Source organism: Anastrepha obliqua, chromosome 5 (genome assembly GCF_027943255.1).
Source record: "Anastrepha obliqua isolate idAnaObli1 chromosome 5, idAnaObli1_1.0, whole genome shotgun sequence".
NCBI lineage: Eukaryota > Metazoa > Arthropoda > Insecta > Diptera > Tephritidae > Anastrepha > Anastrepha obliqua.
This window is the reverse complement of record NC_072896.1, coordinates 106,610,940-106,637,052: the sequence shown is the minus strand read 5'-3', so window position 1 is coordinate 106,637,052 and position 26,113 is coordinate 106,610,940. Positions and strand designations below refer to the sequence as shown.

Below are 26,113 nucleotides of genomic sequence, written 5' to 3'. Positions count from 1 at the left end.
ATATTTATGGATGCATCGACTGTATAATTTTCAGCACGTGCTTTAGCTCTCTTATTTGGTTTATCATTTCGATTGGGTGATCGTAAACCTTCACTTTTGCGCACTTTTTGGACGTAACCTTTCGACCTGTTTTGAAGCATCTCAGCATCTCGAAGTGAAAGGTAAGTTCTTTTTTTCGAAATAAAGACACCACTTCTTTGACTTGTGACTGCGACACAAATCCTTTGTTTCTTCCACTTTTTCAGGCCTTCCTTCAACCGACAAGGTTTCAGTCAATTTTTTTAGCACATAAGTTACCACTCTTTCCCGTGCGCATTGTGCGACAAATGGCCATTTTCTCGCTTTTTGCGCACAATTTTCTCCACAAGCTCTCACTTAAACGAACACATTTTGAAGAATACGTAGAAGTTACGAAAAGTGAATACGCCAATTAATAACAAAAAACACTATGAAATCTCTGGTCAAATAGTTTGCGGATTCATTATCCATGAAAAATCCAGTGCCAATGAACTGACGTCACCCGACTAAAACCCGAAGAAACAAACTGAAGGTGTGCCTTATTGTTTCGGGTGTGCTTACGATCCAAAGACCTTATATCGACCAGGTTCATTACCGTAAAAGCTTGGCCTCTGTGAAAATATTTCCGCGGTGACGATGGGAACACTGTCGTTATTGAAACGTCCGTGTATTGAGAAAGTTGGGCTCAGGGAAATGCTTTGAATTCGTGAAGGGGTCACAATAGCTCTTTCAGATTGCGGCGCTAAAGCCCCTTTTAACAATAATAATAATAGCAGTGAGTAAAGGAGAGAACCGACCGCCGTAGCCGAATGGTTCGTGCGTGACTACCATTGGGAATTGAGAGAGAACGTAGGTTCCTATCTCGGTGAAACACCAAAATTAAAAGTTTTTTCTAATAGCGGTCGCCTCTCGGCAGACAACGGCAAACCTCCGAGTGTATCATACTTCTGCCATGAAAAGGCTTCTCATAAAAAATATCTGAAACTGTAGGTCCCTCCATTTGTGGAGCAACATCAAGGCGCCCACCACAAATAGGAGGAGGAGCTCGGCTAAATACCCAAAAAGGGTGTACGCGCCAATTATATATATACAGCTGTTGTCAGCTAATTAGAAACGCTCTCTTTTGATAAACGCTTGATGAGCATAATATTAAACTGTTTAAATTTACCGTTATTTTTTCTCTTAAAATCATTTGCATTGCTTTTGTTACTCTATTTACTACCCAATGCGCCTAGTTTTGTAGTTGTGTAATTGAAGTACCGTTAATATTATCCAACGCAGTGCATGGGTTACATAGTTCAAGGTAAATAAACTGAGACAAGTAATTAGAAACAGTTGTTCAATGGAAGCATATTCGGCAAGTTGTGTTATTTTAATAGTAATATTATCGACTTTTTGGTGTGTATATATTTTAAATTGGTTGTTTAAAAGCAACTAAAATATTCGTCTTCAAGATGTGTAATGGGAAAAAGCAGCAGCTGTACACCTGCCCTGCGCAGCTCCATTTTTGACCTTCGTAAGGCTTGGAAGTCGTACAGTAAAATTTCTAAGCAAGTCAAATGCTCAAAAAAAATGGTTTTTAACGCCTTAAAGCATATCTAACTTTTTAAGACTGTTAACAATGTTCCACGTAAGAAAAGGCCCCGGAAAACTTCATCAGAAATGGACCGCAAGATAGCAATCATCTCCAAAAGAGACCCAAAAACGACTTCCACTGACATCCAACGGGAAATTCAGGATCAATATAATTTCGAAATATCCAAGAGGACAATTACTCGGCGTCTGGTCGAATCTGGACTGCATAGCAGAGCAGCACGCAAGAAGCCCCTTCTAACCAAGATACAAAGGGGACGGCGAGTAGTCTTTGCGAGATCTCATTGGTCATGGACTCCGAATCAATGGAAATATATCGTTTGGAGCGATGAAACCAAGATAAATCGCATATGCCCAGATGGTAGAAGGTATGTTCGACGGCCAATCAACCAAGAATTCAATCCTCGCTACGTTTCATGGGTAGTGAAGCATTGTGGAGGATCAATCATAGTGTGGGGATGTTTCTGGTGGAATGGTGTTGGCCCAATCCATAGGATTGATGGAATTTTAAATAAGGAGAAATACGTCGATATACTAAAAAATGTAATGTTGCCGTGGACTGAGGAAAATTTGCCTGTTATATGGAAGTTTCAACAGGATAATGATCCAAAGCACACGGCAAAGTTGACGAAACAGTTTTTCGACGAAAATTCCATCAATGTTTTGGAATGGCCATCATCCAGTGCGAACTTAAACCCAATAGAGCATCTCTGGGATGACGTTAAAAAAGCCGTGAGTGGCAAAAATATCCCAAATAAGGATGTCCTTTTTGCCGAAGTAAAAACGGCATGGCAAGCAATACCTGTGGCGCGCTGTCAGAATCTCATTACATCAATGCGCAATCGATGTGAGGCAGTGTTGAAGCAAAAGGGTTATGGAACCAAATACTAACATAATCTTTATGTAGATCTGATAATACATTACTGTTTCTAATTAGTTGCCCTATCCAAATCGTGCATTTCACATGCTTTAAAAATATATATATATATTTAATAAAGAATTGGGATTAAATTATTTTCCACTAGTTTTTAAGTTTATCATATGTTTAAATAAAATGGAAAATTTATTTTGAAATAAGTGTCTTTTCTAATTAGCTGTCAACAGCTGTATATGAAGTAGAGTAATACTATACTCGCAAGGGAATACTCCCGGAGTACTTAAACGAGGATTCTAGTTCTACTTTTTGCTTACGAAATATTTTAGATTTTTCTTTTTCATACACACAACTATATACATATGTATGCACATATCTATATTTATTTTATCGGCTGTTTATTTTCTTTATTGATTTTATTCGCTTTTGCTTTCAGTATTTGGAAATGCGTTTCAGTTCCAGTGTACGAAGCATTGCATCATTTATGTTTGTGATGGACGAGGTTTGTCTAATTGATGACGACTTTGTTCGAATGAGTTGCAATTTAAAATCAATTAATTTTTATGTATTTTCCGCAGATATTTTTCTTGCCTATAATTTTGTACGTACCGGCAATAGCATTTAATCAAGGTAAGTTATATAAAAATTATATTAATTTTCTACTTTAATGAGCTTTAAAAACTCCATTTATTATTATTTTTATTATTCAGCAAACAAAGTTGATAGTGCGAGTTAATTTCCTTTTAAATTTTTATTTTTCAGTCACAGGCGTGAATATATACGTTATAAGTGGAGTCATTTGTGTAGTTTGCGTGATTTACACATTAATTGTAAGTATGGGTACTTATATACACTTACAGTACTTGTAGATATGTATGTAGTAGATGCAATAATATTTGATATATTTGTTCATAGCGATCATTGCACCCACGTGACAACAATTAAGAAAATGGATTATTAAATGCTCTATTTTGATTAATTTATTGGAGGCATCAACTTTTTTTGATTTAGTAATTTTTCATAATAGATTACAACTAATTTCAGTAGCTTATTGCTTATTGCATAGGTAAAGCACACGTTTTTCTTTGAGGTATAATTGCCCGAAAAACTTTATTCAACACCGCTCACCTGCTTCGGAAATAAATTTGCCAAATTTCACACTCTTATCTTTTGTAAAACGCAAAACAATCTGTTGTCTTGTCATACCTTGGTTCTTTCATAATTGAGCAATTTTTGTGTCAAGTGATCTAAGTATTTTGGATATTGAATTTATAGTAGATGTAATTTATATCGATTCTACAAATACAACAACTTGATGGTCTATTGTCAAATTTCACCTGCAGGAAGAAGATACAAGTCCTCTTCTTTTCGCCAAGACTTAGCAAGTGACGAATAGATGAAGCAACTGTTATAAATGAACATATGTTGGCAACGCGAGAATAGAGCTGCCTTAAATTACATGTGTTTGTACGACAATGTGTTTGTACCAGTCTAATGAGCTATAACCATACTCGCTAGCAGCGAATATTACTCGATAACTTTGTTGTTGCTTTCACATGCAAATTTTTCGTTAAGTTAATCGAGCATAGAGATAGCGAACGGGGAAATGGCGAATAGAAGAGGCCTACAAGTTCGATAACACAAAAGTTATTCCTAATTTTTGTAAGTAGGTGTTCGTTACCGCGAAAAAAGTATACATAACTTAGAAATTGAGAGAGTTATGTGACAGTTCGATGCAAGAGAAAATGAGCGTTTTTTGCACTGAAGACATTTTAGCCAGCAAAATTTATTCGGCCAGTTACAAAATGGCTCCTGGATTAGAGATTCGAGTAGACCTATCGGGTACAATAACATAAAAATGAACTACTTAAAATTAATCTACATATACGTACAAGCCAATATAACTAAAGAAACTGCAATGAATTAAAAAAAAAATAATAATAACAAGCGGTCGCCGTAGCCGAATGTGTTGGTGCGTGACTACCATTCGGAATTCACAGAGAGAACGTAGGTTCGAATCTCGGTGAAAGACCAAAATGAAGAAAACATTTTTTTCTAATAGCTGTCGCCCCTCGGCAGACAATGGCAAACCTCCGTGTGTATTTCTGCCATGAAAAAGCTCCTCATAAAAAATATCTGCTTAAAAAGTCGGCTTAAAACTGTAGGTCCCTCCCATTTCTGGAACAACATCAACACGCACACCACAAAAAGGAGGAGGAGCTCGGCCAAACACCCTAAAAATGGTGTACGCGCCAATTATATATATATATATAATAATAACAAGAAAATTCCGCTGAAAATTAAACGAAATTGAATTAACAAATGAAAACGAAATTCACTAAAAGAAATATAATATAAAACCATCGATATAAAACAAAAATGATTAAAAGTAATTTAAAAAATAAGATGATAGAAATCATAAAAAAATAGAAGCTGCCGGTAGTCTGTACAGTACAGTTTTACGCGAAATACCACCTGTATATTCGACTTGATGAAGTAAACTGTACAAATTAAAAAAAAAAATTGTTTATTGAGATTTATTCAATGTAAAAAATAATGGCATCCAGTTCTTTTAAAGTGTATTTCTTTGGTTCTTTTCATCACTTTTATAATTTTTTAAATTTAGCTTTTTAAGATTAAAGTTACACTCCAACTACGGATACTCCTTCCCATATGCCTTGCTTTTGATGCCTTGCGGAAATGTTTAGCTCTATTTCTAATTTGAATTCAATAATCTCTTTATCAATTTGAGCCACCTAAATTAAATTTTTCTCACATGAAAATACAATCTATCGCAAAAAAGAAGGTGAAGAAAAGATCCAAATATTAATATTTTGCGCATTGTTAATGGTACATCCAATAGAAAAGAGAAATTTGGTTCAATTTTGAACAAATTCAAAACTTTCGAATATGTTGGTTTTGTTGGAGTATAACCATTAACGATAACAAAAAATTAACGCAAAAAAATTTGCATAAAAAATCATTGGGAAAATTGTAAAAAAAAACTCACTGAGCCAAAACTTTTCTCAGTCACGGTATATCCTAATGTAGAGTGTGTGGTGTAGTTCAAAAACGGACTTTATATGTTTCAGTATTTTATTAAAAAATTTTGTCGAGCGTAGCACTAATTTTTAAATTTGTTAGTTAATACTGAGCTGGTTTAGAGACCGACTGCCAATCATACCTACCTACCTAGTTGATAGTAAATATTTTTAGTTATAGGTTGCAGCAATTATTTATCACATACTCGTAAAAAATATACATTTTCTAAAATTTTGGGCTTCATTGGATGTTTTGATTGTAATATTCTTTTGACGTGATAACGTCTTATAATTCGATTTAACAGGCTACACGCACGAAAAAATGTGTCGTTACCTTGCTCATTGCCGTTACCTTGAATGAACTGCAAGCGAAAGCGCGGAACGAACGACAAAGCAAACAAAGCAAACGAACGGCAACGTTCGACATCTTGCTCTCTCCTACTTAAGTGAGCGTATATATGTATGTATATGCGCATATGTACATATATAAATTCACGTATTTGTATTTGCATATGCCTTCTTATTGATTATTATTAATTTGATTTACTTGAAGAATTTAAAATAAAACCAAGTTTGTTAATAATACCTGTTGTTTTAATGATATTTTTTGACGTGTTATGTTATGTTATGTTATGTTATGTTGTGTTATGTTATGTTATGTTATGTTGTGTTATTTTATGTTATGTTATGCTATGTTATGTTATGTTATGTTATGTTACGTTATGTTATGTTATGTTATGTTATGTTATGTTATGTTATGTTATGTTATGTTATGTTGTGTTATGTTATGTTATGTTATGTTATGTTATGTTATGTTATGTTATGTTATGTTATGTTATGTTATGTTATGTTAAAGTATATTATGTTATGTTAATGTTAACTCATTCTCTATATCCATACAAAATATCTATCAAACAAATAAAATTAAAATTTTCTTTTGAAAAATGCAACCATTCAATCAGTATTTTCTTATGACGTTATCACGTTAAACTATCGTCAGTAAACCGACTTTACAGACAACCTCTTTTTTTTTTGGCATTCCGATCACTTTTATTCAATCATAAAAACTCTATTCTATTTAATTTCAAGTAATCCATTTCAACATCTCCATTTTATAAATACAATCCTCTTATTGTTAATATTTTTTTATTATTTCTTATTTCTGCTGACTGCACTTAAAATAAAGAATAAAAATTATAATTAAGTTAAGAATAACAAAGTTAAAAAACTAAAACTGGTTTAATATTTAAGTAGAACCAAATAATTTTAGATTATTACAAGCTTCTACAGGCTTATTTATACCAGAATAGGTGTTTTTTAGAGGTATAGGAACTAGTCTTAGGACAATTGTCAAATAAAATGTCCAATTAAATACCTGTTTTTGGCATGTCTATTCAGTATTCCCACAAAAATTACCATAAAAATGCTTACACATCGATCTGTATATTGGTCTATACGTTTTCGAAGTGAATAAATGAGGCTGTGAATTGTCCGCTTTGGCCAAGTGGTTTGATTTCTTAGGACTGATTTTTGTCGTGGTCATCAACCCATGAAAATTCACGTCTTCAAACTCAAATTCGGTCGCCCTACGTTACTTATAAATGCCATATATGACATCAATTTTGGACATTTGATATTATTTTTTTGTAGTTTGTTTAAAAAGCAAATCGATACCTTTAAAAATACGTAACGGGTGGGCCATATATGAAATTGGAGCCCAAACAATCGAAAATGTGCTTAAAAATTGGGTTGATCGAATGGCCTACTGTATGGCCAGTCGTGGCAGTCATTTGAACGATATTATTTTTCATTCATAAATGACAATGTTCAATCTTTAAAATAAAAAAAAAGTTTGAAAAAATATTGATTAGTTTTTGTTTTATAGCCGATTCAAAAAGCAAATTTACATGGCCCACCCTATATATATGTATGTCTGTAATTGCTCTTTCTTCAAAACTTTGATTTTTTATATTTTCCATATTTTTAGGGTGGCATAAAAGCCGTTGTCCACACGGATGCATGGCAAACATTAGTCATGTTCGTGGCGTTATTGGTTGTGGTCATACTAGGAACGATAGTTGCGGGTGGACCTGGACCAGTATTTAAAAATGCCTCCGAAGGTGGACGGCTTATTTTCTTTAAGTAAGTTGAAGATAGTAGCTAAGGGTATCGCAGGTTTCACTTTAAGATGATATATGTACTTTTGCTCGAAACCGCTTGACAGACGGTATCAATGAGTCAGACAAAAGTTCCCTGTTCTTTGTTTTGATTGTAATTTTTGGAATTACCATATAATATTTTCTTTTTCTCTTATTTTAGCATAAATCCATCGTTATATGAAAGACAAACATTTTGGGGTGTTTTGATCGGTGGATTCTTCTATTGGACCGCCTTTAATAGCGTGAACCAGACGATGGTGCAACGTTACATGTCGCTGCCGACATTGAAGAGAGGTCAAACTTCGATTACCATTTTTACCTTGGGTGTTGTGCTATTTCTATCGGTCTGCTGTTTTGCCGGTTTGCTGGTTTTCAATTTTTACCGAAACTGTGATCCATTAACAGCTGGACTTATATCGGTAAATTTCAATCAACCGAATTTAATTGGTACATACATACTAATATCGAGGTAGTTTAAATTTTCCTTAACCACAGAACGACGATCAGTTGCTACCGATATATGTAATGCAAACTGTTGGCCACCTACAAGGCATACCCGGCTTGTTCATTGCTGGCGTTTTCGGTGCAGCTCTAAGTTCACTCTCGGTCGCACTCAATTCAACGGCTTTGGTGTTTCTACAAGACATTGTGCGTGGAAGTTTTAAAGTGAAACTGAGCGAAAGGGCAACAACAGTGCTCGTTAAAAGTGTGATAGTCATCTTGGGCATAGTTGGTATGGCGTTGGTTTGTGTACTTGAAAAGTTGAGTGGTATTCTGAGTGTTGCGACTTCGGCGACTGCCATTGCGGGCGGTACAACTTTTGGTATCTTCACCCTCGGTATGTTGGTGCCATGGAGTAATACGAAGGGAGCTTTAGCAGGCGCTGTGGCAGGAGCACTTATGTCTGGTTGGATATCGTTTGGATCGCAGGCAGTCATAGCTGCCGGCCGTGTGGGGTTACACAAGTTGGAAGTTTCCGTATCGGAATGTTTAAATAATTCCACTATACCCGAAAAGGATTATGGTGATGAATCGGAGGTATTTCCTCTGTATCGTTTATCCTTTCATTGGATTACTGTGATTGGTGTTTTGTCAACGCTGCTGGTCGGCACTGTAGTATCTTTTCTAACCGGACCTACTGTGGTGAAAAAATTGGATGCTGAATTAATATCTCCCGTTATTCATAGGTAAGTGCCATTGTGGTTTGAAATACCTACACTTCACTATTCAGTATGGTCCCCCTGAACGTCATTTATAAATTCTATCCCTGAAGTGAGAATCTGAAGGGCTGCAAAATACGCTTCCACCTCATCATTTGATAAAAAACGACTTCCACGCATGAATCTTTGAGGTCTAGAAATAAATGGAAGTCACTACGGACGAAATCTGGTTAATACGGTGGATGGTCCAACAATTCGAACTTTAATTCATGGATTTCAGGCGGTGCCAAAATGCTCGTGTGACCGATGCATTGTCCTGATAAAAAAATTGGTTGTCTGTAAAGTCGGTTTACTGACGATAGTTTAACGTGATAACGTCATAAGAAAATACTGATTGAATGGTTGCATTTTTCAAAAGAAAATTTTAATTTTATTTGTTTGATAGATATTTTGTATGGATATAGAGAATGAGTTAACATTAACATAACATAACACAACATAACATAACATAACATAACATAACATAACATAACATAACATAACATAACATAACATAACATAACATAACATAACATAACATAACATGGACTAAAGCCTGTTAAATCGAATTATAAGACGTTATCACGTCAAAAATATTTCTTTTCTTTTGCAAACTGGGCCCACGAATTTGTTCCCTTAGCTGGTCTAAAAGGTTACATAATATTCAGAACTTATTGTGTTACCAGTTTGCAAGTAATCCACAAACACAATTCTTTTTAGATCCCAAAATACTGAAGCTAACACCTTTTTGGTCGATTTCTGAACACGAATTCGTTTCGGAGCCGAAGAACCCGGTTCACAACAATCTTTAGCTGCTTTTGACGTGATAACGTCTTATAATTCGATTTAACAGGCTGCACTCACGAAAAAATGTGTCGTTACCTTGCTCATTAGTGTTACCTTGCTCATTTGTCGTTACCTTGCTCATTAGTGTTACCTTGCTCATTGCCGTTACCTTGCTCATTAGTGTTACCTTGCTCATTGCCGTTACCTTGATCATATGTCGTTACCTTGCTTATTGGCGTTACCTTGAATGAACTGCAAGCGAAAGCGCGGAACGAACGACAAAGCAAACAAAGCAAACGAACGGCAACGTTCGACATCTTGCTCTCTCCTACTTAAATGAGCGTATATACATATGTATGTATATGCGCATATGTACATATATAAATTCACGTACAGTAGGTTCTGTTTTTATGCGGTAGATACGTTCCGCAAGAAGCAGCATAAAAAAAAACAGCATAAAAAAAGCTACTAGTTCTATAGTAAAACTATAGATACGTTTCAAATGCTAAAACCGCATAAATCTGAAATAATGTAATAAAATCGCATAAAAAAGGGCACTAGTCCCATATTATTACTATAGATACGTTCCATAGACCGCATGAATCTGAAATAATTAAATAAAATCGCATAAACAAAATATTGTATTTTTGAAAATTATATCTTTATATATCTTCCATACTTGTAGGGTTAGCATTTCTGATGTAATCTGTGATGAGTTTTTGCTTAGCTGGTTTAGAATCTTGTTTATATGTACAATTCCCGATAGGTCGACATGCATTTTGTAATTTAAAAAAAAACCGCACTATTTCAAAACCGCATAAAAAAAAGCCGCATAAAAACAGAACCTACTGTATTTGTATTTGCATATGCCTTCTTATTGATTATTATTAATTTGATTTACTTGAAGAATTTAAAATAAAACCAAGTTTGTTAATAATACCTGTTGTCTTAATGTTATTATTATTAATTTTTTTATTATATATGAAGGAAAAAAAAATGTAAATGAAATATTTACCACATACCTTATAAGATATGTTGTATACTAATATATGTATATAATCATGCATATACATATACAATTTCGCGCAATTTTCAAAAAGAACAAATCTATATGTAAAGCTAAATACACACCAGGCAACTGTCGAAGCAACGGTTGCAGCAACGTGTTGCCTTTGTTTAAGAAACACGTTGCGACCGTTGCTTCAATCTCAGTATTGTGTATAACTGTGGTGCAGGAAAGGTACAAGCGGAAGATACGTAAAATTACATTTTTTAAATGATCGACGAAATGCGTAAAATTACTTCTCTTATTATAATTGACGAACTTTTGTACGAAAATGAGGAAGAAGAGATGCAACAAAAGAAGAGAAAAAAAATCTGGTCCAAAAATTGGCTTTTAAAAAAATCGAATTTTCGAAAGAGAGGCTGCTGAAAGAACTGAAGGAAAATGAGCCAGCGGACTATAAAAATTACATGAGGATGGACGAAGCCCTGTTTAGAAAATTGTTGGACTTTGTAAAGGCCAAAATAACGAAACAAGATACCATAATGAGAGAGGCAATATCAGCAGAAATTAGACTGGCAATAACTTTGCGGTATCTTGCAACAGGAAACGCTTTTACGGACTTGAAATTTTTATCAATTTTATTGTATTCATTTTTTAATTGTTCGTATGCTTTTTTTCTAAAATTTTTATTTTTATATTTTTCACTACTTATATCCCACAGCTCTCTCAAATTTTTATATTCGTTAATAAAATTAACATAATTTTCATTATTTTCAATTGCCATTTTTTCCTTTTTCACTTTATTTTACTCCGCACGAACCTTCTTCTTTGCTTGTGTTCAACGAACTGAACGAGTAAAAGCAGTAAACAATGATACACACGAGGCAACGGTTGCAGCAACCTATCCCAAAAATCAAATTTATTTGATATTTCAGGCAACGGTTGCAGCAACACGAAAATCATTTGGCAACACAGCTACACACGAGGCAACGGTTGCTTCAACATGGCCGAGTTGCTGCAACGGTTGCCTGGTGTGTATTTAGCTTAAAGATGCATACAAATCATATGGACATATCAAATATACGAATCTATTCCGTACGCAAGCAAATGTAAGCTAATGTGCTTGAACTGCAAGCGAGAGCGCGGAACGAACGACAAAGAGCAGAATCGGCCCCCGCGTTCGGTAACGTTCGACATCTGGCTCTGTCCTACTTGAGTGAACATATATATGTATGTATATGCGCATTTGTATATAAATTCACATAATTGTATTTGCATATGCCTTCTTCCTGTGTGCATGGTAATGAACCATTTATCTGTTGAGAATAGGACGATGATAGGAAAAGTAGGAAATGAAAGGGAGTGTTTCGAGTGTAAAGTGTCTTGAAAAAGGCAAATCGATGATGGTGCCTCTTAGTGTTGTTCACTTATTAGTGTAAATGTAACTTGACCTATTCCATTGCAATTCCATTTACCTCCTCCTCTATATCCATACAAAATATCTATCAAACAAATAAAATTAAAATTTTGTTTCGAAAATTGCAACCATTCCATCAATATTTTCTTATGACTTTGTCACGTTAAACTATCGTCAGTAAACCGACTTTACAGACAACCTCTTTTTTTTATTTATTTAGGATCATGCCGATAGACCCAATTCTCGTCCATAGTAATGAAATCGCTCAAAATCCTTTTTATCGTTTTGAAAATCAAATGTGTTTTTGTTCCATTGTCAGCGAATGCGGCACCCATAATACAATTTATTGTTGTAATCAAAAGTTAAAAACATTATCCACACATTTGCAAGAAACAGTGGGCCCTTTGGTAGCCACATTTAAAATTACTTATATTTTAGTGGGCTCTTATACTTTTGGCCAAGGCTGTACATTAACTATGGATTTCAAAATTTGAATTATTTCGTGCGCTATGTAATTTCATCGTCCATAAGTCCACCAAAATCTCTGAATAAATAAATATACCTTTTGCCGGAGTGGTTTAATGGAAAATATTATAAAAAATTAAACACTGAATTAAAGTCCTAAAAAACACCCTATATACGCATATCATATTTCACACATACTATTCATAAAATGTGTTATTCAATGCGATAAAAGTTGTTTATAAAAACTATTATTTCTTTGCACAGATTTTTACCGAAAGAATGCTTCCCACCACCCAACGAAAATGCTGATATAACGCGGGATCACACGGCGCAGACGTTAACACATCTTTTGGCTAACGGAGAGGCTTCAAGTAACGCGGGCAGATATTAGATTACAAATTTGTCGAGCATTCGAATCCCTTATTTTATTACTTAATAGAATTTTACTTGAGAAATGCCAAGCAGAGCACAAGCAGATTGGATGAAAACGAAATCTAAACCATAAAAATGTGTACATATGTACTTTAAGTCCAAGTAAATAACAGTTGCATTTGTAGTTAACAAATTATACATATATTACGTATTTACCAGTTAGTATGTAAATGTATTTGTATTTTCTAAGTAGGTCTGTACTTTGTAATTGAAAAAGTTTAGTAAAAATTCCAGCATCGAATTTTGTTGTATGTAAATCTATGTACATTTATAGTAAATGTAACATTTGTATGTATGCATGTAATTTGCAACTGGAACTCTTATGTACAAAAACTCTATTAACTGTAAAATGTAACATAGTAAAAAGACAAGCATATACATGTGTGTATGTGTGTATGTAGATAACATTTCCAATAGCCAAAAAACACGTGCACAATTCATGAAATGTCCATTAGTTGGTTGATAGCTATTATGTAACACACCTATTAATTTAGTTTGTAAATTTGGTCATTGGATACGAGGGCTGGTTTGTATGTTTTGCGCCTAACAATTTTGTTACCGAACATTTTTTTTCCTTTGTTTTTATAAATGTTTATAAGCAAAATAATTTTTAATTAACATTATATTTTTTCATGGGCTCAAATAGCTTTACAATTTTCCTGAATTTTGAGCGCTTCAATAGTTTTTTCGGGCGTCTGAAATCGTTGCAACAGATGCTTTCCATTTCAATTCAACCGGGCTATTCGGGTCATGTTCTTCGATTTCGATGTAACTCAAATATGTTGCTCTCAGGTCAAAATTATGAGGCACGTATTTTTTTTTCGCCCGAAAAATTTTTTTTCAAGCTTTATCGGCAATTTTGTTTTTCGGCTCAAAATCGATTTTTTTTAATAATATAAGAAAATTTTGTTTTTAAATGCTCATAACTTAGTCAAAAATGAACCGATTTTAATAATTTTGGGTTCAAAATGATCGTAATTACTTACACGACCGACTTCATGTAGAAACAATTGCAAAAAAGTAGTTGAAAATTTTTTATTGGGCATTCAGCTTAATTGAAGTTTGAGGTGTCCTCTTGATTTGGAAAAAATTATAAAAAAAAATACACTTTTTGAAATATTGAATTTCGAAAAAATTTCAATTTTTTTTCTTTTTTGCTAAATAAAAAATTTTCAACTACTTTTTTGCAATTGTTTCTACATTAAGTTGCTCGTGTAAGTAATTACGATCGTTTTGAACCCAGAATTATTAAAATCGGTTCATTTTTGACTAAGTTATGGGCATTAAAAAAAAAATTTTATATAATTTAAAAAAATCGATTTTGAGCCGAAAAACAAAATTGCCGATAACTCTTGAAAAATATTTTTTTCGGGCGAACAAAAAAATACGTGTCTCATTATTTTGACCAGAGAGCAACATATTTGAGTTACATCGAAATCGAAGAACATGACCCGAATAGCCCGGTTGAATTGAAATGGAAAGCATCAACAAGCAATTTTTGCTGTGTGAGAATAAAATGAAGTAATTGAGCTCCAAATCAGGTTGTTGCCTTGTTGTTATTTTAGTAGCATACATTTTCCCCATAAATGTAGGGGAAATGCTGCTGAAGTGACAATCCTTGGCGTAATATAAATGCGAGTCGTTCCGATAACGTAGAACCGACAGTCGTGGGAACGTTCCAAATCAGGTTCCTTTGGCAGATGACTCCTTAATTCGGTGTTTTTGCTAGTGAGGAGTGTTCGCATTGCCGTCTCGATGAGCTATGCTGTCGACGCTTCTTCGACTTTTTTCTACTGTCACCAAAGGCTTATGGCAAGCAAATGGTTGTGCACTACACTGGGTCACGTAAAAATGTTTGCAATTACCCACTAACTTGAAAGCTCACTTTCACAGAATTTCAGTGCCATAAAAACGTTCGTCCTAAAAACAGCAAAATATCTTGTCAACTCTGTATCTATCACACTTTGGAATCGAGTTATAAATAAAAGAGTTATGGAGAGAACTCCATTTTGAGTGTTTTTAAGGCTCGCCAAGGATGAAAATTTGTATGACCCTAAACTTCTCTTAAAGTAAGCTTTCAAACTAGGAGCGGTAATTGCAAAGTTTTTCTTGCCGCATGGGACTGATCTGGTCTATTGTATTTGGAGTCGAAATTAATGCATGGATAAAAATCAAATTTACTTATCTGCTGCTACTGTTCAATGTGGCTTGGTGTATACATAAATAAGGCTGATACAGGGTTTTTCATTTTTAACAATGACCATTGTACCAACTTGAGGAAATTTTGCGGATATACTTATTGAGTATTGACATTTATTAACCATGGAGTGCCGCACGATCCAACCACTGGTTAAGTGGCTTTGTAAATAAGCAAAATTGCCATATTTGGACCGATCAAAATTCACGAGAGTTTTATCAGCTGATTTTCCTTTCCGAAAAAAACACTTTGCTATGGTTTTTCGTCGGATGTAGTTGCGTTCTGTGCTAACGGCCATCGCCATCGTGTGCCTAACACCGCTCGACTCTTTTTGTGGGGCTTACGTGACATTTCTGGCCAATGCACACAAAGCACAGACGATTGACGTCCTGGAGACCAACAAAATTCACATTCTTTAAGAAATTGGAGATGCTATCCAAAAGTGACCCACTAGAATGCGCCAAATACAGCGTAGCCAGGGCAATTGTGGCAAAATCGAGAGCTCTTAACGAAAAGCCTTATAAAGGGTGTTTTTTTAGAGGTTAGGTTTTCAAGATGAAATAAAACGTATATAATTTAATGTTATGGCCAAGAGTTTAGCTTTATTATAAAGATAAGGGTTTGCCATTATGTTTTAAAAATGATTTCGGGCAAGTGGCCGCCGCGGCTGGCTCGAATAAATTCCAGCCGAGAGGCCCAATTTTCGACCACTTTTTGCAGCAATTGGGGCCGTATGTCAGCAATAACGTGCCGAATATTCTCTTCCAAGACGTCAATCGTCTCGGGCTTATCTTCGTAGACAAGCGACTTCACATAGCCCCACAAGAAATAGTCCAGCGGTGTTATATCGCACGATCTTGGAGGCCACGCCACAGGTCCACGGCGCGAGATAATGCGCTCACCAAAAGTTTCCTTCAATAAATCGATTGTTGCGTTGGCTGTATGGCATGTAGCGCCGTCTTGTTGGAACCAAAGGTCGTCCACATCAACATCGTCCAATTCAGGCACGAAAAAGTCATTAATCATGGCTCTATAGCGCTCTCCATTGACTGTAACATTATGGCCGGCTTCATTTTTAAAGAAATATGGACCAATGATTCCCTCTGCCCATAGAGCACACCAAACAGTGACTTTTTGAGGATGTAACGGCGTCTCAGCAATGGCTTGTGAAAAGTGAACTTCATCGCTGAACAAAATTTTCTTGTGATGCGTCGCGTGAACCGAACCATTAGTTTCGCAATAAATTTGCACGATTTGCAAATGTTGTTCAGGTGTAAGTCTATTCATTATGAAATGGCAAACCAAACTGAGCATAAATCAAGTAACAGCTGTCAAAAAGACCATCTACGAAAAAAGTAGTGCGAACTTGAAAACCTAACCTCTAAAAAAAACACCCTTTATCTGGTATATGCATAAAATGATTGCTCAATATTACATAAGATTTGTGATTCCCTTCTATAGTAAAAATAAAACCATCATGTGAACTGTACTATTTTTGTAGCTAATTACTAACTAAATATGTACAATTATCGGCCAATTACGAATGTCTGTGATAATGCTTGGTATCTGCATAAAGGATTTAAAGAAAAACTAGACAATAAAATAGAATTTATTATAAAATTTCAATTACTTTGCTTAATTCAATTTTGATATATAGAGCTTTCCTGTGTAGCACAATCCATAAGGCTATACGCAATTGACATGCATATGAACTTAGGTTCTTGCTTTTGTCAATGTAACGTAAGATCTGGCCATTCTACCATGGACTATATATATTTTATGCATCATACCCTGGAGGACACAAGTAAACAGATTTGTAACACCACCTATCCACAATTTTGGTATGCAACTGAAATGTGAAAAGGCATTTGCCAGAACCGAACACAACTACAACTAGTGGACCAGGCAGTTTATAGAGAGGCATTAAGCGACATTCATCGGGAGTCTCTTACCACCTTACTAAACTATACCGAATGCCGTCATCGAAGTCCGGCCAAGGATTGTCACTCCGGCCAAGGATTGTCACTCCAGCAGCATTCCCCGTATGTAAGTATGGGAAATGTTTATGCTGCTACAACAACAACATGAGCTTTTTCATGGCAGAAGCACACTCGGAGGTTTGTTAGTGGCTACAGAGGGGCCACCGCTATTAGAAAAAAACTGTTTCTATTATTTTACTGCTTCATGTACGAAGATTGGAACCTACGCACTCCCGAGCGGTAATCACGCATCAACCCGTGCCAAATATATTGGCGATTATTTCTTTGAAGACTTGGGAAATTCGCAAAATGTCTCACTCGAGGGACTGGTTACCTTCTTAAAAAAACCTAAGTGGTTTAAGCAACTTAGTTAGTGGACGGAAATCAAATGTAGGTATCACAACTATCTTGTCTTAGACAAGCAACCTGGCTTACCTAAACTCCTTTTTATCCAGAATCGACCCCGATATGTACTTAACATATGTCCGGCATGTGAAGACACCCTACCCGATACTAGCCACCTATTTATGTGCCCCTTAAAACTACTCACCTAGCACCCCTCTCCCTTTGGATCCAATCCTTCGAAAAAGTTTGCTTCCTAGGCCTATTGTTAGACGAGATAGGCGACGACGACTAGTGACTATATTATACTGACAAGGCTTGATGAACTGCTACACCAACAACAACGCCCTGGAGCTTTCTGGCAGTGATTGTCAAGTCAATGTTACACTGTCTCATATTACCATTACCGAAAACAAGTTTGCACTGTATCGTACATATATGTTTCTTGTGAATAAATATATCGCACCCTAAATACAAAAGGGTCACAACTCAAAATTTTCCAAAACTGAGTTTTTTGCATAAATTAATTCAGAGTACACATTTCTAACTGCTGCAAATATGTATTTCGTTCACATAACTATCTTCTTTAACTGGAAAAATACAGTTATGTCTATTTTTAAGTGTGTTGCTTTTGCACGATCAACTAAAGAGAATTATTTTTAGTTGCGTTAATGGGCTCAAGAACAGCTAATTACTTTTATTACACATAAAGAGTTTTATTTTGAGTTCTGCCTCTATAACTGTAAAAAATGATAAATTTCGTGGTATATTATTTTGCATTGTGCCTCTTTAGTTGTGAAAAGTGAGTTCAATTAGGTTAGGGAACTTATAAAATTAAAACATTTTATCAGTTAAAAAGGCACAACTTAAGAAAATATCACTACTTAATCGAAAAAATTTCAGTTAAAGAGTCATAAATCAAAATTTTGTTTTATTTTCGCAAACATAAAATAAAATTGAAAAAAATATAGTAGAACCTTCTTCAATGTTGTATATTTTCATGGTGGAACAATATTTTCTTTAAATATTACAATAATTTTTACATAAAACGTTTTTCGTCTCTCCTGAAAATCTTAGTATTTTGAGTTGTGACCCTTTTGTATTTAGGGTGCGATATGTATATATATATTATATTTTGGTGGATGGGGTAGGGTTGAAAATGTCTTCGTACATGCCTCTAAAACATCTCTACTTTATACTTACTTCCCGGTAATACTTTCTGCATTACTTCGGGAGGGCCCCGAACGGCTTCTATAAAGGACCAATTCTATTCGCCCAAGTCTGGGTCCGCCGTATATTATCTACTTACAACTTTGTTGATGGGCATAATGACGTCTTTATAACTGGCCCAACTTTCATACATTTTCCACATAGGATGTTTAACTCATTTCCCCGTGAAGCACAGGTACCGTTTGTATACTTAAATGTAACGCACAAAATGTATGCTTGTATTTAATTGTGTATTATATTTTATTTACAGATTTCTATAGCCTGAATTTCATGGTCTTACCAGGTCTCTTAGGTGCTATTCAAAAATATTTCACATATAGATTTTCTAAAATAAATTATGTTACTGAAATCCAATAAAACATAATACAATAACAAAAGTGAAATTAGATGAAAGTAAGTTAATATGCATACATATGTACATTAAAAACAAATAAACAACTTAAAACCAACAAATTAAATCTGACGTATGTGTGTTGCATGACTTTGAAAATGCTGCATCGATTTTAATCAAGCTTTAGCGAGTTGGTGGGAATGTGTTTGGATACGTTTGGGTTTTTGAGGAACTTTTGATAAAAATGCCATGCAATCGTTGCTAATATTAATGTCGCAGACGCTATATAAATATCGAAGACATGCTGTTGGGGCAACATATCACATTTTGATACCGAATACGTCGTTGAGCTAAATGAAGCCTATGAAGTGGGAAATATGTATGCAAGTTTAAATAAAATATTAGTCAACTTTTAATATTACACCTTATTTTCATACCAGTAGAAAGCTTGGTTCAATTTTATTCCGCCAACTGAAGGAAGCTACCGTATATTCTTCAATACCAAAACGATTGATACTTAGGCAATAATGATGGCTGTGACCAGCGAAGGAAACACGCGGCATCAGCAGTGCGCCTATTTGCAAATTTTTAAATAATTGTAATAATTATCTTTGATTAAAAATAAATAAATTGCCCATACCATGGACTGACCATAAAATGCATACTATTCTACATTATTTACCTATAAAATCGGTCGATTCTTTTGAGAGTACCTCCCAATTTTCACGAAACAACTCGATAACTGGTGAGTCATGTTCCCTACAAACGGCATCCGATTTTCGATAGGTGGGAAAATGTTGCATTAATATAGGACGACTATAGGTTTTATGCTTTTTTAATGTATAGGAATCGTTACACTTTTTACTGTTTTGCAGGCATTTTAATTGTGCTGCAATAAAGTGGTTATTACTATTATTTTCTTTTACAAACGTTACAAATTTACCTGATATTCTATTTAAATCGCGAAGAGCGGCATTACAAAAGCCGCAACCATCATTTAACATTGCCATCGAGTTGATCAATACAAAATGATTTCCTTTGATGGTGTACATTTCGACACCGGTATTGTTAAAATAATTCGAAAAGCGATTAATGAAACGATTATCCATTCTGCAAGGAACACACAGATATTGAGGAAATTTAATTTTATGTAAATTACTTATAATGGAATCCGACGTCATGATTGCCCACAGCACTAATAAAGGGCACACCGCTTGGCGTGCTAAATATGCGATGGAAACGTTGCACATATTGATCAAATTGACGATTGTTAACAAAGTCACCTTCATCGAAAAGGTCACCCAAAATAAAAACGGCATCGGGGTTGAACAACCGCATTGTGGCCTTTAATAAAATTACTTTAAATTTTTATTACGAATTGTTATACGTCTCCATAGTTTACCTGGAAACTCCGATGCATGTGCCATTCTCTGTATAGTCTATCTAACCAATGACCACGTATTGGACCCACCAAATGCGTATCCGCGATTACCATGGCCTTCAATTCCTCATTTTTATTTTTAACATTTTCCGGCGACAATGTTGGCCACATACAATGCGAAAGCTGAAAAAAATCCGCCAAAAACTCGCAATAAACGAATGCCAAACAGACAATACATGTAATTGTTGCTAAACAATGCATTTCGAGCGTTTTGTTTACATGTGGCTAAAATGATCAGATGCAATTTTTTGTAAACATTGGAAAAACAAGAAAAAAATGCAGCCGTTGAACTTTTCGTTAAAAATTGACGTAAAAAGCGGCAGTCAAACACAAATGCAAAAAAAAAAATATTGTATTTACGAATAGCAGTAGAAGGTAGAATTGAAAGAAAATAGAAAGAGGGCGTATGAAAGTGACTCAAACTAAACGGAGTTGGCATAAATTTGGCAGCCCTGACTTAACGAAACGCCACTTTTATTGTAACTGACAGTTCAGCAGAATAGCTAACCTCCAACTACGAGCGAATATTCCTAACGAATAAAATACTTCTGCTGGTGAAAGTCCGTAAATTTTTTATAAAAACACCTAATTAAATTGTGTTGAATATTTGGTGCGTATTTTAAAAATGTGTACTAAAATACCACGCTTACAAGTGATCTTGCGCGCGTATTTGTACAATACAATTAAGTGAATTAAATTGATGTATTGGCTTTAGAACGAGGTGGCGTGGAGAAAATGGTGCAATATAATGGCGGTTTGACAGAGAAGAAAGTTGAAGTAGTTTATGGCGCAAAACCGGGGTTTGGGAAATAAATGCAATGAAGTATTTACGAAAGTCAGTTGATCTAGTTTGAAATGAGTGGCGGACCGTGAGTTCCGGATTTAGACCAAGAATAGGCCAAGCAGAGCAGAATAGTTGGTAAATGGGTTGAACGCGAGGCGAAGAAAGGGGGATTTAGTACAGTCGCCGTGATGAGAATAGGCAGCAGTGCGCGTATTTTTTAATGGTATTAGGGATCACGTCCGCTAAAAGCTACCAGACTTGACGCAATATTGTGAAATTTTAATATTTTTGTTAAATTTTGAGATACCTTAGTGGAAAGGGTGTTCTAAATTTGTTTACATTATTTTTAAAGTATAAATAGAAACTCAGAAATATTTAAAAAATGTGCATAGAATTCAGAAAAATTGCTAGATAACTCAACTTAGCGGGCATAAATGAATTGAATTTTTAAAATATATGTACTTTTGAAGTAATTTTATGTATTCGGAGTGAGGCGCAATTTTGCGGATGGGCAGCATTTTAATAGATACCTCTTTTTACCCCTTCCACCGTCAGAAATATTTGTATAAGCAATTCTACTATATGCGCCTATAGTAACTTAAATTTTGTTAAGAAAAAGTATAAAACGAAAATTTATATTAATGCCTTAGATTAAATATTCACGTATGTTTTGTGATATTTTCAAATTTTTATTGTAGTTCGCGAAATAGTAAACAATGGCTACAAAATCAAAACGCGCCGGAACTGCCACGCCCCAGCCGCAGCCTGGTGGCACCTCCACGCCAGTAATTAGCGGAAGTAATCGCTCTGCTAGCCCATTGAGTCCAACGCGACATTCGCGTCTTCAAGAAAAGGCTGAGTTGCAAAATCTAAACGATCGTTTGGCCTGCTACATCGATCGTGTACGCAATTTGGAAACTGAAAATGCGCGTTTGTCCATCGAGGTTCAAACTACGCGTGATACTGTAACCCGTGAGGCTACTAACATCAAGTCCATGTATGAAAATGAGTTGAGCGATGCGAGACGTTTGTTGGATGAGACTGCACGTGAAAAGGCTAAATTAGAGATTGATACCAAGCGTCTGTGGGAGGAAAATGAGGAGTTGAAAGCAAAATTGGATAAGAAAACTAAAGATTGCTCATTCGCCGAAGGTAAGTGAAAATCGCACATTTACCCAACTGCTTGCTTAAAGTCGCATATCAAAATGAATGCATGGACCGCTAAATATGAATTATGAATTGCATTTTCACACTTAATTATTTAGGTAATGCCCGTATGTACGAGTCACGCGCTGCTGATTTGAGCAATAAATATAATGCCGCCAATGCTGATCGTAAAAAGGCTGTGGATGAATTAAATGAAGCACTTAAAGAGCTAGAGCGGTTGCGCAAACAATTGGACGAAGCGCGCAAACTACTGGAGGATGAAACATTGGCACGCGTTGACTTGGAGAATAACATACAAAGCTTACGCGAAGAATTGACATTTAAAGATCAGATTCACATACAGGAAATGAATGAAACGCGCTCGCGCCGTCAAGTGGAAATAAGTGAAATCGATGGACGTTTGACCGAACAATACGAAGCCAAATTACAACAATCTTTGCAAGAATTGCGTGACCAATATGAAGGTCAAATGCGTGCCAATCGTGATGAGATCGAATTGTTGTACGAACAAAAGATTAAGAACTTGCAGTCGGCAGCTAATCGTAATTCGAATGCTGCCGCGAATGCTATCGAAGAACTGCGAACTACACGTACACGCATTGATGGGCTCAATGCACGCATTGGCGAACTAGAGTCGACCAACAACGCATTGACCGCACGCATACGTGAGCTGGAGCAGTTTTTGGATCGTGAACGTGCACGTCATAGCGCGGATATTGCGAATTTGGACGCGGAATTACAGCGCTTACGCGACGAAATGGCACAACAGTTGCAGGAATACCAAGACTTAATGGATATTAAGGTATGCAGAGGGTTTTGTTTTTTCATATTTCGACATTTAGCAGACATTTTTTATTATCTTAGGTTTCGTTGGACTTGGAAATTGCGGCCTATGACAAATTGCTGTGCGGTGAGGAGTCGCGTCTAAATATCACACCACATACGTCCACTGCTTCAGGGTCTTTTAGTCAAAGTTTACGCGGCACACGCGCCACACCAATACGTAAAACACCATCACGTGGCGCTTCTTCAGTGCCGCTAAAACGAAAACGCACCGTTGTCGATGAGTCGGAGGATCTGAGTCAATCGGAATACTTTGTCACTGGCAGCGCTAAGGGCGACATTGAAATTTCCGAAGTTAGTTCGGAGGGCAAATTCGTAAAATTGCACAACAAAGGAAACAAGGAGGTACAAATCGGCGGTTGGCAATTGATACGCACTGCTGGTGGCAATGAAACTTCCTTTAAATTCCATCGCTCTGTTAAAATTGATGCAGGCGCGGTGGTGACTGTCTGGTCTTCCGATGCTGGTGCTACACACGAGCCACCATCTAACATAGTGATGAAGACACAAAAGTGGTTTGTTGGTGACAATATGAAGACATCGCTTTTCAATGGAGACGGCGAAGAAGTAGCTGGCTCGGAACGTGTTAAACGCACAATTGTAACTCATTCGTCGCGTCATCGCTCCTATGGCGGCCGGTTAGGCGTATCCACGGTGGATGGGGCTGGGAATGAAGAACTTTACCACCAACAAGGCGATCCACAGCAAGGCGATGAGAAATGTCGTCTGATGTAAACGTGTAGGTTGAGGAGAAATTCAACACTAAATGTTAAATCACTACAAAGGATTACAATAGTTTTCATAATCTTTAATTGTAATATCGTAAATTGAAAGCAAACAATGGTTTTAAGCAATGCTTCAAATGAGTGTAGACCAAGAAACGTCAAGCAATCATCACGATAACAGCAACAACCTCACTATCACCCAACATACCAACTACTAATACTTACATACATATACCTAAATACATTCGGGCTGCATACATACCGTATTACCTTACAAATGACATCGCAGATTTTGTTCGCTATCGCTTAAAATTTTTTCTCTACTTGCCATTTGTTTAGAACTTACATACATATAGTTTAGTTTCTGATATAACTCCTATCATACCTATTTTAATATTATATTTTATGCGACTGTTAACAACAAAATGGGTCTTAGTTCAATTGAGCTAATTAAAACTCATTTTTATATTTAAATGACATTTAAGCATTGTAGTATTCATCTAAAAGTTCTAACTAACAAAATAAGAGTAAAACGCCTACAATACAATCAAACGAGTAAAGGAAAAAAAACATGCTGAGTAAAGAAACAAATTTTTAGCACTCGAGAACAAAAATGGGGTTTAACGGTCGCAAATGTTTGGAATGAATCATACGATTATCAAAGAGTACAAGGAAAGCGTTTGCGCTTTCCTGCCATAATTAACAGTATACATTTAGTTTTTTTCTTGCTTAAACATGTACAAATTTATGGTTTCAGTTTCTGGAAGTTTAGAACTTTGAGGTACAAATAAAAATAGACACAAAAAGACTAGAAAAATTCGTATATTTCTTGTGGCAAAAAAAAAAAAACAAAAACAAAAAAACAAAGTTGGAAAGAGACAGAAACAACGATAACAATAATAATAAGACCTAATTTGGAAATATTTAAAAACGCATTTTAAGGTTGAAATGGAATTAATGTAATAATTTGGTTATTTAAATATTACAATTTAATGGAGCCTGATATATGTAGCTGAAAAGGTTAAGTTGGAGCAATACATTTTTTTTTAACATTTTAGTCCGTATCTTATTGTTAAAATTCTTTTCTGCAGTCGAAGATCCAAAGATTGAGCAGCACTCATGAGAGTGATCAACGTAAAGGTTAACCGCCTCAGCTCCTTTTAAACTTTGCTATGAATATCACCCCCCATTGACATTGATTCGAAAAGTAATACTTTGACGCATATTGACGGCGGAAAAGCTGAGTACTTTTAATCGGACCGGCATATCAAACATGAATAAGCATTCAACGTTCGCGCAACGACGCACTGTGTCGAACAAATGTCAAAATGCAACTACTCTGTATTTTCTTTTATTACGCAAACCAATTTTTTTAAATTAAAGTTAAAATAAAATTTAGAGTTACGTACATAAAAGACTACATTTGAAACTCTTGCTCACTAATATATATATATATACATAAATGTCGTTCACTTCTATATCAACCAAACTACCGATTTCCGAAGATGTACAAATAAAAGACGTTATCGAACGCCCATAAAAAGTGAAGAAAACGGTTTGCACTTTCATTTCGAAAGTTTTACACGATTTTGGCTATTTTCAAACAGTTAAATATTTTGTTGTTTCACAGACAACTTTTATACTAAATATTACGTCTATGTTTTAGAATTAATCGAACATAATTTAATTGTATTCAATTTAAATAAATTTATTTGCCTTTATGGCCATTCACTACTTATGTAAATGAGTTCGACTTGTATTTTTAATGATAAATTTATACACATTTTTTAACGAATAAATTTCTGTTTATCTTTGTGTTCGCAAAAAGTTCTGAATAAATATTTTAAAGAGAAAATATAAAAGTTGTGGTTCTGAGTTACGAGTATTTGGGTTTAGTATAGTACAATAATAGGTGTCACATTAAAGGGGTCTTCTGGTCTCGAGGACCTGAAATGAAGGGGTTTTTTGGGGATTGATTGTGACAAATCCTGTGAATATTTAAAAAAAAATTTTTTTTATTTTAAAGGTACATGTCTTGGCTTTTAAAAAATGGTTTTGACTTTGAAAAAAATTAACACCCGCGA

General features: G+C 35.3%; 3 protein-coding genes across 6 annotated transcripts in view; 2 read left to right on the top strand and 1 right to left on the bottom strand.

The window, feature by feature from the left end:
- LOC129247303 (sodium-coupled monocarboxylate transporter 2) overlaps positions 1 to 13,792 on the top strand; it is a 31,286-nt gene extending 17,494 nt beyond the window's left edge. For 2 of the 3 annotated variants that reach the window (XM_054886379.1, XM_054886378.1), the window contains exons 5-11: positions 2,922 to 2,987; positions 3,064 to 3,115; positions 3,248 to 3,315; positions 7,514 to 7,668; positions 7,846 to 8,104; positions 8,181 to 8,872; positions 12,823 to 13,792. In XM_054886379.1, coding sequence (XP_054742354.1) covers positions 2,922 to 2,987; positions 3,064 to 3,115; positions 3,248 to 3,315; positions 7,514 to 7,668; positions 7,846 to 8,104; positions 8,181 to 8,872; positions 12,823 to 12,949 — 1,419 coding nt within the window. In that variant the 3' untranslated portion in view covers positions 12,950 to 13,792. The remainder of the gene's footprint in view (positions 1 to 2,921; positions 2,988 to 3,063; positions 3,116 to 3,247; positions 3,316 to 7,513; positions 7,669 to 7,845; positions 8,105 to 8,180; positions 8,873 to 12,822) is intronic. The other variant, XM_054886377.1, reaches the window with a different exon arrangement.
- Positions 13,793 to 18,949: 5,157 nt separating this feature from the next.
- Positions 18,950 to 20,836, bottom strand: LOC129247057 (metallophosphoesterase 1 homolog). Of its 2 annotated transcripts, none has more exons than XM_054885936.1 (6): positions 20,472 to 20,836; positions 20,229 to 20,413; positions 20,013 to 20,179; positions 19,752 to 19,958; positions 19,507 to 19,643; positions 18,950 to 19,430 (listed from the first exon to the last, which is right to left on the bottom strand). In XM_054885936.1, exons 1-6 carry the CDS (start codon positions 20,709 to 20,711, stop codon positions 19,242 to 19,244), a joined length of 1,125 nt encoding a protein of 374 aa, XP_054741911.1. In that variant the 5' UTR covers positions 20,712 to 20,836; the 3' UTR covers positions 18,950 to 19,241. The 2 variants fall into 2 exon arrangements, with proteins under 2 accessions (XP_054741911.1, XP_054741912.1); XM_054885937.1 differs by having other exon boundaries at positions 20,229 to 20,427; positions 20,472 to 20,618.
- A 151-nt stretch (positions 20,837 to 20,987) lies between these two features.
- LOC129247056 (lamin Dm0) lies at positions 20,988 to 25,891 on the top strand. Its single transcript, XM_054885935.1, has 4 exons — positions 20,988 to 21,120; positions 21,993 to 22,446; positions 22,560 to 23,263; positions 23,326 to 25,891. The coding sequence occupies exons 2-4, from the start codon at positions 22,011 to 22,013 to the stop codon at positions 24,037 to 24,039; spliced, it is 1,854 nt and encodes a 617-aa protein (XP_054741910.1). The 5' UTR covers positions 20,988 to 21,120; positions 21,993 to 22,010; the 3' UTR covers positions 24,040 to 25,891.
- Positions 25,892 to 26,113: the final 222 nt, after the last annotated feature.